Source organism: Gavialis gangeticus, unplaced genomic scaffold, assembly GCF_001723915.1.
Source record: "Gavialis gangeticus isolate Ggan-Ray unplaced genomic scaffold, GavGan_comp1, whole genome shotgun sequence".
Lineage (NCBI taxonomy): Eukaryota > Metazoa > Chordata > Crocodylia > Gavialidae > Gavialis > Gavialis gangeticus.
The window spans coordinates 116,611,667-116,624,461 of NW_017729025.1; the positions used below are offsets into that span (position 1 = coordinate 116,611,667).

Here is a 12,795-nt window from a genome sequence, read left to right on the forward strand (position 1 = left end):
TCTGACTGAATTTTGGGCATCCATTTCTCAATCAGTTGACATGAGTTTTCTGCAGGCAAGAATTATTGAAACAGTGTGTTTCACTTGCAAAGTATTTTGAAGGCAATAGATGTTCCTCACTCTAGTGAGAGGAGGCAAGGAGCTGGTATGGGGAAAATGGAAACAGTAAAATTACCTGCCTAATGGCACAGAGGGAGTCAGTGTCAATATATGAACTTGCAAGATCATATTCTGAGTAAGAAAGGAACTTCTAAGTCCAAACAGACACCAGAAATTACCTAGAAACTGCACACAACCTGCTCATCCATGTGCTTCGCCACCATCATACCAGTCAGTCAAGATGGCTCACATATGGATACTATGATTGCATATAAAATGTTTAAAATCCTTGTTCCCTCTTCCCACCTTGCTTAGTTCTGCTTTTTCTTTTCCCTTCCTGCCAAAACATAATGCAAACTTAGGCAGATTGCAGCCAGAAAGGCAATTCACCTAAAAGACTAAGGATGAAATGGGATCAATGGGCTCCTACAACTAGGTGATGATATAACCCTTATGTAGTATAGAAAATTAATGGAAGACAATACATTGACTATATGTAAGATGGAGTAATTATCTAAGGATACAACAACATTTTGATTAAAAAAACCCAGCAACCCAGATTCCTATTCTTTTCGCCCATATTTTAAGCAAGGCTCTGCAAGTGAGATTTTTTCTTCTTGCAACCCTTCTCCCTTCCCCATGAGCATCTCTATATTGAGAAAATGCAAGGTTTTTTGTGTGTAATATTTTTATTGGACCACCTGCATGATTAGGATAGACTTAGACAAGCATTAGTATTCAATGCATTCTTCTTCCAGTCTAAGGAAAAAGCAGACATAGCAAAGATTAAAAGGGTTGTGAAATGTGAGAAGAAATTCCCAAGCAAGGAAATCACAGCAGAACAGATGGTTTGATTAGTGGAACATCAAGACCTTTCAAAAGGGAAGTGGGTCATTAACGCCTGCAGCGTGAAGAAAAATTATCAGGAGTCAGGTCGATTATAATATGCCATGACATACCGTGCAGTGGTTCTTATTTCTTGGTTCTTAGTATCCAGCCAGTTCATGAACTTTTGTTCCCAGGATCACCTTTTGAAGGTGTTTGGTAAATTTCCCTTGAGCACAAGGATACTGAATTCAGAAAGTGAGTAGCTGCGCTATTAAAAGAGTTCTCCTACACATGTTCATGTCTCTTGTAGGCCTTGCTGGAGCATTAATCAATATATGCTGCTCACACAAAAGCTTTGCTAAACCACTGACTTGAGTAGGCCATACCAGCAAACCTGACTGATGCATGAATTCCTCGCATAAACAGAATTTGGCATGTAGCCCATACATGTAATCCTACCAAGAAGTGGGCATGGGAGATGATGGTACATGGTAGATTAGTCCAGTACCAGGATGATAGGGCTGGAACAGGAACACACAAATCAGAATATGAAAGACGCCCATGGTACAGGTTAGTCTGAGATGTTCAAGATACAGATGTAATTTGTTTTGATCCCTGCATAAAAGGAGAATTGGAAAGCAGGGAAATTTTGTAGCAGCCTGGAGGAGCCTGCATGGTGTTGTGCCAACTATCTTGTCACAGGGACAAATGCCTTAACTCCTGCTCTGATGTACTTTTTAGGCAGAAACATGTTAGGGTTGTTGTCACCGGGGCACTTGGGTGCCCCGTGCCTGAGTAAGAGTGTAGAGCAGCTGCCAATCACCAGGGCAGCTCAGGTGCGGGTTGCTGGAGCAACCAGATGGGTCATGTGACCGGAACGGGGCAGGGCCGGGCCCTTATAAACAGCCAGGCTCCGGCCTGGCTAGCAGTTACCATCTTGCAGCCTGAGAAGCAGAAGCTCTGCGGAGGAACAGAGCAGAGCAGTTCCCTTCTGGCAGCCTGAGGGTAAGAGCTCTGCAGGAGGGCTAAGCAGAGCAGTGAAGCCTGAGCCCATAGAGGGCTGCATTATGGCGAAGTCAGAGAGAAGCCTGACCGGGAGGCTTTGGCCAGAGAGCCAGGAGGGCCTGGACTTTGTGACAGCTGGTAGGCTTATGGTTTTGTTACAGCTGGCAGGCTTATTGTTTTGTTATTGCCAGTAGGCCTATTGTTTTTGTTACAGCCGGTAGGCTTATTGTTTGGGTTACAGCCAGTTGGCTTATGGTTTGTTGTGTATAAAACTGGAGGACCGTGTGAGGCTGTAGGGGTGTGAGGAGGCCTCACAGGAGGTCCCCAGTAATCCAGGGGTTTCCTGGGTGCCCTGTGTGGGCACCGAGCAGCGCCGGGAAGGTGCGGCAGCTTGGCACCAGAGTGGTGCGGTGGTGGGGTTGAGACCCCAGCCCGAGAGGGCAGTACTTGGCCCGTGAGGGCATAGGACCCCGAGAAGGGTCAGGGGGGGCCAGGCACGGCTGTGTGCCACCTGAGCCCTGGCACCGGTGAAAGCCCCAGACAGGGCTGGCGCAGGAATAGGCTCAGAGAGAGCCAAGGGTGCCGGTGAAAGCCCAAGACAGGGCTGGCGCAGGAATAGGCCCAGAGAGAGCCAAGGGTGCGGGTGGCGCAGGAATAGGCTCAGAGAGAGCCAAGGGCGCCGGTGAAAACCCCAGACGGGGCTGGTGCAGGAATAGGCTCAGAGAGAGCCAAGGGCGTCAGTGAAAGCCCAAGACAGGGCTGGCGCAGGAATAGGCCCAGAGAGAGCCAAGGGGCGCGAGTAGCGCGGAAGCGGGCTCTGCGGGGGCCAAGGGGCGTGAGTAGCACAGAAGCGGGCTGGGAGCGAGCCCGGGGCGCGAGTAGCGCAGATAAAGGCCCCACTGAGGGCAGGGGCTTGGGAAGCGCGTGGCATAGGCCCAAGGGGGGCCAGTCTAAGATTGGAGGCCCCACTGAGGGCCAGAGCGCAGGAAGCGCGTGGCATAGGCCCAAGGGGGGGGCCAGTCTAAGATTAGAGGCCCCACCGAGGGAAGGAGCGCAGCGAGCACGTGGCATAGGCCCAAGGGGGGCCAGTCTAAGATTGAAGGCCCCACCGAGGGCCAGAGCACGGGAAGCGCGTGGCATAGGCCCAAGGGGGGGGGCCGGTCTAAGATTGGAGACACCATAAACATCTGGAAGAACTGTGAGGCTTGGGGGGTGCTAAAGGGGAGGTAGGAGGCACGCATAGCCCATAAGGCTGGGGGTGCACCAAGTCACCCTTAAATATCAGGAGATCGTAGGCAGCCTTCCATATTACTTTACAAAAGTTCAAAGACGTGGCAGGCGAGAATCAGAGGGTGCTGGATCTCCTAATTGCCACAGCAAGGGGGCGCTAGCGGGATCACGGCCGCTCCTAGGCCCTAGCCCGTGACAGTTGTGCTAGTAGATAATAAACCTGGCCGAATCTTTACCACCAAATCAAACCTGTGGTCATTCTTTAAGACAAGATTGGTGTTGAAATACCCTGATTGTGACTTGTCGACACCATGGTTCCTAAGACTTCACAGACAACACATCAATAACATCCAATGAGGGCAACAGCAACACTCATAAGCCCAGATGACATCTCTGATTATAATCTTTTTCCTGTGTTTGCTTATTCCAGTGTGTAGTTTTAGTTTAGTTTCACTTGCATAGTTTCCATGAGGGCATTTGGTGCACTAGATAAGATATGCCACGTTTTGAGGATAGCCATATGTAGATTTTGTGAATTCTGATGAGGAGTGTTGACAAGTTGTGGTGAATGTTGATGGGTTTTGTATCCTTGCAAAGTTGTATCCCATTTGATGTCTGTTGAACATCCAGGAGTTTGCTTCTGATTATAAGTTGAGCATGATTAGGGGATTGCTTGAAAGCCAGGAGTTACAGGTAAGTGGGGGAGAGCACCAGCAATGTTTCTCTCAAGGTCTGATTTTTATTGAGTATGGACTGTAATTGTGCCATGATGATTCTTATCAGGTCAAGTATAAGGTGGTAAGTCACAGTGAAGTTTCTTTTTTGTATTGTAACAGGTTACTGTGGGGTATGCCTCGTTCAAAGATATGGTCTATTTCTCTGTGTCCTTGTATAAAGACAGATTTTTGGGTTGAGAAGTTATTTTTCTTGAACAGCAGCAAGGGAACAGAAGTAGGAGCATAAGGTACCACCTGGAGGATTTTTGTCAGAATGTTACACTGGGGTCTGATGAAACATCATGTGCAGAATGTGCAGATGCCACCTTATCTTTCTGCATAGCATCCTAATCCTCTCGACTGCTATCTGCATGGTCTCAGCAATCTGCAGGTTAGGGCCTCGCAAACTGATATAAACACTTACCATAGATGCTGATAACAATTTGGCTATAGATATCAGTATATGAGGCTCAGCGTCTACTACAATAATGCAAGGAAAGAATACTAGGCATGTACATATCCATCTCTCTTATTCAGGAGATTGTCTGAATAGAAGTTATTTTCAGGTTGTCTTGGACAATGTGACTGGCATGGGTGAGTAGAACTCCTGATCATTTCTGAGGTTTGTGTAGGCTTAAGAGTTTTTTTCACTCTAGGCATTTCCATCATTTCAGTGGCTGATAGATATACTTCCAGGTTGTATTCTGTATGCATCAGCATCTAACTGTATTGTTTGCTTCTGCATGTTCAAAGTTACCAAGTGGTCTTGTGATTAAAATATTTGTGTCACAAGATCTGGGGTTTGCTCCTAGTTTTGCTAGAGACCTCTATGTGAATTAGCTGCATCTCTGTTTCTCTGTCTGAGGATTGGGAAAAATGATTATATATAAAAACTGCAGTAAGGAATCTTGGAAAAGTAAATTCACTGTCAAATTCTTTGAACTTCACCAGGCTGAACACAACTGGGAAGGAAACATACCATTTCCCTAAATTTGATTCCTGAAAACTGAGGTACCAAAATAGAATTCTAACATCATATTTTCAAGTTGTAAAATTCAGGTAAAGAGATGATGAGCCATCAAATAAGGTATCTAGGGATTGCCTTCTAACAAGTCTTATAGGCAACAAAATACATAATACTGCTCAGAGAAATAGATAGCCTCTGGCTCAAGAAAAAACAACATTTTCTCTTTATAAGCTTCTTCCAAGTACACCTGAAATCTAGTTCAGTTTGCCTAAAACTTGTGGGGTCTCTGCTTTTATATATTCATATTCTTTCATAGAAGTTGTTGCCATGATGCAGGTGATGTAAATAAGTATTACATTATAACTATGTTTTGCTGATACATAAAGAGACAAAAGAACAAGCCCCAAGTTGGTGTATCAAAGTAGAGTATATTAAGTAAAAAATGTCCCAGTGCTAAAGATCACCCGTGGGGCAAAATATTTCATAATGTTAATATATTTACCACTATGGGCTGCATCCACACGAGTGTGGAGGTCTGTTTCCCCGAGGACAGGAAGCAGCAGCACGCCTTGTTCTGCTGCTACTTGTCCCTGGAGAATGCCTGTGCAATGCCCCCTTAAGCACACAGTGGGTAACCCTGGGTGGGGTCGGGGAGGCTGGGGTCGGTACTGGGCTGGCTCCAGCAGCCTTACCTGGGCTCCTGGGGGCCTCCTGAGGCTGCAACAGTGTCAACCCTGCCGCTTGCAGCCTGGCTGGCAGCTGGAATGTAGCTCTAGCTGGCCAAGCTCTGATTTTGGGTGGTGTGTGCTGCCACCACATGCACCCCTCTGCTTTTTTGCACAGGTTCTTTTTGACCCCAGGATTGCCTGGGGTCAAAACCCCCCACCCCCCACTGCTACCTTGCAGCACAAAGAATTACTGAATATGTGCTATGTGGCACCACAGATGTGTCTGCAGGGCCACATACCTCATGGCCACACTCCTCCGGATGCAGCCATGATGTTTAACGTGTGCAATTGAAGCAGCTATGGTTTTGCAGTAAGGGAATACAGACAGTCCTTATGACACAATTGGTTCCTGAAAGCTGCATCTTAAGTCAAAATGTCATAACTCGGAACCAATTTTCCCATGGGAACAATATTATAAATGGGGGATTGGTTCCTGAACCAAGGCCTAATATTTCACCTAAAATAACCCAGAATTTTGTCCTCCATCAATTATAGATGAGTTATATAGCTACATTAATGTATTTATATTGTAAATAGCAATCATTGATTTGGAAGGATTTCTTTGAGGTAACTTTGCTGGACTCTTTGAAGGGCTCTTGGCTGGAGTCTTCTCAGGAGTCTTGGCTGCAGGTTGTTCTGGAGTCTGGTCTGCTTTCTTAAAGAAAGTGTCCAAGGAAGTTTGGACAGATGTTCTTCAGGGAGCTGGGTGACGCAGTGAACTTGTTCACTGGTGTGGTGTCATGTCAGATCAAGCATCAGAAAGTCAAAACAGGGTGTCAATTTACAAATGCTGTAAGTGTCATTTCTTGTAACTCGAAACATCTTAAGTCAAGGACTGCCTGTATAAAGACATAGAGCCAAATTATACATTTCAGTAGTGGTTAGAATGAGCAATCCTCAACAAAATTTGAAAATAGGCTTCTTCAGAGGAGACTTGACAACAGCTAGCACTAATATAACAGGTCAGGGATGCTATTGCAATATGTTTTTTGACTGAGATGCTTAAAGCAGTCTAGATGTATCTTCCTTTAAAATTAATTAGAGATATTAAGCTAAATCCAAAATCTGCCTTGAAAAGTTGGATAAAAATGTCATCCATATTTCAAAAAAAAGAACAACCATACATAATGGTGGTTGTTTTCTGCTTCCTTTTAACAGGTTTTGAGGGAAAAATTAAATTACACACACAACCAAGGAGTGCATTGTATACCAGCACATCACTAATTTTGTTGAAGACTTCTTCCTTTGGCATCCATGACCACTGCAAAGCAAGTATGCAAGTATGGTAAACACGAAAAACAGAATAACTGGAATGTCCTTAAAGTAGTGCCTTTAAAGCATTATGAATACTTTGGTATTCCAGAACTGTAAATTTAGATATGTTAACTCCTATAAAATACACTGGAAGTTAGGTGCCTAAGAACAGGACTACAAAAGCCAAGCTGAACAGGAGGAAATTACTCAGAGAGGAGTGTATCTTAAAGTACACCCCTCCGCATGAAACACCTGTTTCAGTAACCTGGAAGGAGGAAGGGTATGTTCTTTTCTTTCAATGCAAAAAGAATTCCCTCACCTTATGTCTGACAACGGAGACTTCTTACCTACTGAAGAGGTGGGAAGGGTTTTTTAATCTTTCACTGCTTTTTTCCCCCCCATCTCCTAAGCCATCCACTCCCTTAAGAAATTATCAGTATGTTAAGCTACTGTTCAGAACAGGAAAAATTAATGCTAGAGAAGTTACTGTTATCTTAGAGAAGACAGCTGTAGTAAAAAAATGCCAAGCTAAAGAGGACAAGTGAAGCAAAAGAATCAGGACAAAGCCATATTGTTCAACTGTGTCTGAAAAAAGTGCTGTTTTTTTCCAAATGGTCTATGCTACTAAATTTGCTGGTCTGACAGGGGGAATGACTTGCTACCAAGAAGACATCAGCTTCTCAAAGTAAATCAGGATAACTTGTAACCTTCTAACTGGTTGGCACTGATTCTGTATGACAGCTTTTTTCATTGGATTTCATGCTCTCTAGATTGCAGATCCTGAAAAGACGAAGAACAGCAGCTAGGCTTGAGCAAGGCAATGCTCTAGTCTTATTTTTCCTTTACTAACATTAAACAGTCTGAGCATTGCCCAATCAAAAGTAATCTGGGATGAAGTGGTTCTGTTTCTGATTCTTCCCCTTAATCTCTGTGGTAGCCACATGTGAATAGTTGGGAGAGAAAAGATGGTGGACTGTGCATGAGACATTCTCAAATTGTCCATCTATAGCAGCTTGATCTGTGAGTGCATACAATTCCTGTGAGTTTTTGCACGCTAGAGAACTATGCACCTTTTGCAGTGTTAAAAACCCTGGATAATATATTGGGCAGTGAAACACTATATAGCAACAGTGATGGTTTGAGCTGAAATTGGAGCCACGGTGTGAAAGTACACTTAATCAAAAGGGCAGTGATACATTACTTGGAGTGACCCTGGAAGTTCCAGTTTAGACTGGTTTGCTGTGTGAGCTGCACTTTTTTTTTAGTGTAAGAAAGGCGAAAGTACAAAATACATCCTCCCTGTAAAGATTCTGCCATTCACAATGGTTAATGGGACTGAAGAGGAGCTTAAAAGATGTTGATAATAATTTAATGTGGGTTTAAATCCAAAAGATGAAATATCAAATGTATGTAAACAGAAGCACCCCAAATAGTGATTTGTATGTAATGGTCAAAGGAATAACAAAATAGCTGTTAATGGCCAGACCCAATAAAGGTAGGTAAGTACCTTAATGCCTTTTGGGGGTGGGATTGCACCATAAATGATTAAGAGGCCAGATTCTGAACTAAAACTGGCTAAGTAAAAATATGTATAAAGGGCCTGGTATGTATATATCTCTCAACATTTGCAAAGAGTCGTCTTTTTAATTCTTCTTTGGGGTAAGTGTTTCCAATGTATACAGGAGGGGGCGGTGTGGAAAATGACACCAAATTTATCCCCCCAAAAAATCCTCTAAGTTTCACTGTGTTTTGATAGCAGGTAGAAGCATACAAGGCCTGTGTTTTTGGAGAAGCTGAATACCTGCGCAGCACTCCTGCTTCTTGTCTCAAACTATACACCTGAAATGTGAAACATTGCTTTGAAGGAGTGGCCAGGTAGCGTAATTATGATACAATCAAAATTCTACAGAGGATCAGAGAGGTAAACTGGACATTTAACTGTTAAACAGGCTCAAGATTTGATTACAGAGGCCTTGGCTTCCTGAATTGTATAGCAACAACCAACTTGTAACTCTTTATAAAAGATACAAAAAGTAGGAGGAGGAGTAAAAAGCATTTGAAACATACAGTATAAAGTAAACTTTCCACTTAACTGTGCTCTAGGTCCTTTTTCCCTCTAGATGCAGCAAGCTTTTAAAAGAACCTTTCAGATGATATTAGAGCAAAATTATTTTCTAGATAATGTTACAGGAAATTATTTTCTTTTTAGAGGAGAAAGAAATATATTGAATTAACATTATTTGGGTTTGTGTTGCTGCTACAGTTACACCCCAATTCTACTTCTTTGAAGGCAAAATAAGACTCGTGCACACACGAAGGGAAGAAGAACAGCAAAGACAGAAAATGTAGCTTCTGTTTCCGATGCTGTTTATGGCTTACTAGTCTAAGGCTGGAGGAAAACAGATCAGCACACCATCTTATCAGCCTCTCTGAGCCCTGGCAAGCATTCGGTTGTTTCAGTGCACTACTTTTAGCTGCTTTTGGGTTTATAGGTACCAAGCAGTGCTGCAAGAGACGGTGTTGAATGGGTAAAATGGACTTTTATTTTAAAAAGGCAAAAAGAGAGTGGGATGGGAAAGAAAAATAATAAAGATTCAGAAAGGAGGGGTTGAAAGCTGGAGCCTGTCTCATCTTCCTGGTGGCATTTAGGATTTAGATGAAGTTGTAGTGCTGATGTCTCTTGTGTCCCTCTCTCTAGTCTAGTAACAAAATGGTGAACCCTAGCCATGTGGTCTCAGGAGGTGGAAGTGGTGGGAACTGTGAGGATGGTTTTAAACCTTTGCCGACTTCTTCTGTGTAACAGTCCAAGTTGGATTATTGTTACCTAGACTATAGGCTTTGGTACCACAGTCCTCAAAAGTGACTGGATGAGCTTGGTAAAGCCAGCAGTATAACCAGAAATGAGAATCTAGGGAGTCCTGACACCCAGGCTAAACTTTTCAAAGGTCTTTTATAATCTGCATGTCTTGATGTCTTAGTTGACACACCCTACAGGGGCATATTTTAAGCAAGTGCTGAGCACCTTCTACAAGTCTGATCCCTTTTAAGTGCCTCATTGGGGGAGGAAGAGGGGAGAAATCTAGTGATACTTGGTCTCAGTATCCAAGGCATTGGGAATTATATGAACAAGCATCTGTAACTTAGATTTACACAGTTTAGTCATTATCACTACATGATAATTGTGGACCAATCCATTACCATATCATGGAAATGAAAAGCTGTGTATGGAATCTTTTATTTTCTTCCTAGGAGGAGGTATAAAGGATAAAAAAGATATTTTGTTGTGTGGATCTGAATTAAAAAGGTAAAGATACCCTTCTATGATGTGCCTTAAACATAGTTTCAGTTTTGTTAAAGATAAAAATGGAAGACTGTTGCCATTACCTTCAGTGAAAACTGGAGCAGCCCCATAATGACTTGAATGATCAACATGCCGTTATTTTTCACTGGTATCGATGCATGCATTCACAATCAAAAATTACTTTGACATTAAATCAAGGCATTGAAATAGGCTGATAACATGCTGCAGTCTTCAGGAATGGCAGCGCATGTTACTCTAGAATTTATACATGACATCCTGACAGCACATCTGAATGAGAAAATTCACTTTGTTCTACTTTCAGGTGTGGACACCTCTTTCTGAATTCCTGACTAATATTACTTCCAGGTCTGAGTGTGATTGTCTGAAATGGAGAGAGAGAGGGTTTTCTTACAGTGATTGGACTAGAGGCAGGGTCCAAGCTAATGCCTGCTGAAATTATTGCAAAAACTTCCCGTTGCTTCATTTGGTATGGGTAAGCATCTACAAGGCATGAGTAAGCATGTGCACAGTTAAAGCACTGGCTAGACTGTCTTAATGGTAAACTCTTTACTAAATCTGTCCTTGCTGTTGGATTTCTTCTTTTGTAACTCTCTCTCCTATTAATCCAGGGATTCCTGTCCCAGTTTGTTTCCCTGTGGTTAGAGGGATTGTCTAGCCAAATGAAGAAACATGTATGTCTAGGTTAAATAGCTGTTAGCTCCATAAGCATCTGACCAGTGGTGCAGAAATTTCCCCCAGATGCTTCTTTTTTTTTCCCACCTGATCCCTCATCTCCAGCATTTTGTAATTTCCAATGCCCGGCTCCCCCGCTCCCTACCCCAACCATCCTGAACAAGATCAGGGAGGACTCCCGAATCTGCAAAATCTGAATGTTTCCAGGACCTGCCTCTGAGTTACCTAGATTAAAGCAAATGAAGACAGGCACATCAGAAAATGTACAGTCTAGCTAATAAGCAGCATGATGAGAGTGATTCATTTCACAGAGAAGGCACAAGGTAATTAACACTTTAAAGATTTAACAGACTCTTCATTATCTGGGTATAATTAGCTGAAATGAGAGAGGCAAAATATCACTGATAAGGTGAGGCTTCTGCTTTGAAAGGGCCCAGACTTGATATGTGATCATTTTGTTCAAGTAATTTGAATCTAAAGAGGTTACAACAGTGGAGACAGTAGGCAGCACCTTACATGATTCAGCCCATAAACATTTATTAATATTTTTTTTTTTGGTTAAGAAGAATTCTGCTTGCTGAATCCTTTGATGCTTATCACTATAGAGTTTTGCATTCCATGCTTAACTTGCTGGTCCTTCTAAATACAACAAGCAGTAGTATATCTTCTGAATTTGACTTTTATACATTTGTGTTCACCATTTTTTTTCTTTCTTTTATAGAAAAATCAGCCCTATGTACACTTGCATGCTTTCCAAATGTGGCATTTCTTTACAAAATTTCCTTGGAGGAATGCCCAGGAAGGACAGCATTTGCTCTTGGACAACTGACAGGCAAAAGGTCCAATATCTTGCTATACGGCAAAGCTTGAAACAGGAGTTTTGGAGAGCTGGAAAGAGGAATTTCTAGGCTTGCTTTTTTGAGTTGACCCATGTAATTCACTCAGGGCTTCAGCATGTAAGTAATTATGGTCACTCTAATGTCAAGTCAAAATATTTTATCTCACACTGTCTCCTACTCCATGGATGTTCCTGAGTATGCAGGAACACATGGATATTTATATTTATTATGTATTTATACTACATGTAGTATTATGCCTGAACAATATGAAAGTAAGCACTTTTAAATCTTAAAGTTCACAAAACTCATGTTAATGCAATAAGATAGAATTACTAAGTGCTTGTTAGTCAATAAATTACTAAACCACCTTTAGTATGTGATGTATCTGATACTATGTTACATTCATTACATGTAATAGCTAAAGATTGTTTGAGTTCTAATTTTAACTAAGGAAATAATAAAATATGCATTCTGTATTAACTTAAGAACTAGTTACTGTTGGAAGTCCTTGAATTTTTTACATGAGTTCTGATCCTGAACAGTATGTTAAAGACAGCTTTGGTTTCTGAATTGCAAAGGAGGAAAAGAGGGAGCAGCTTAGATGAGTGTGGAATCTTTGGCAGTAGCTTGCTAAACCAAAGCTACTTACTTGGGTCTACAGGAAAGACGTGGAGGGATAGAGAAAATGACCCTTGTCCACTCCCATGAAGTCTGCAGTTGCAGTGTGCTGTTCTCCAGCTTTGAGGCCTATAAAAGAAGCTACGGTTAGTGTCCAACTGCAGTCATTCTTTTAGTTACATGGATTGCAAAAATGTCAGCTGGAACTCAGGTGTAAAAGGGAAGGGAAGTGTGTAGGAACACCTGTGTTGGGTGCCTTTTTCTCCTGCAATAAATGATTACCCAAATCAGGTTTTCTCAGACCTTCCAGAAAAGGATTGAAGATTTGGCTAGAGATTGGTAATGGGAACGTTCAAAAGCAGGAAGTTAGAACCGAGAGAGAAATTTCAGCATAGAAACTAAAATGCCGGCTTTCTTCTCATAGATGTGCTGCATCTATTTGATGGGGTTGTTGATGGATTGAAATGCATGTGCCTGTTTAAAGAAGTGACATAAGGGGGGGGGGGGGGGTTTCCCC

At 42.5% G+C, this 12,795-nt stretch overlaps 1 protein-coding gene across 1 annotated transcript in view; it reads left to right on the forward strand.

Annotated features, from left to right (window-relative positions):
• Window positions 1-3,819: 3,819 nt before the first annotated feature.
• SLC6A5 (solute carrier family 6 member 5) overlaps window positions 3,820-12,795 on the forward strand; it is an 84,846-nt gene continuing 75,870 nt past the window's right edge. The window contains exon 1 of the mRNA XM_019519958.1: window positions 3,820-3,855. Coding sequence (XP_019375503.1) covers window positions 3,820-3,855 — 36 coding nt within the window. The remainder of the gene's footprint in view (window positions 3,856-12,795) is intronic.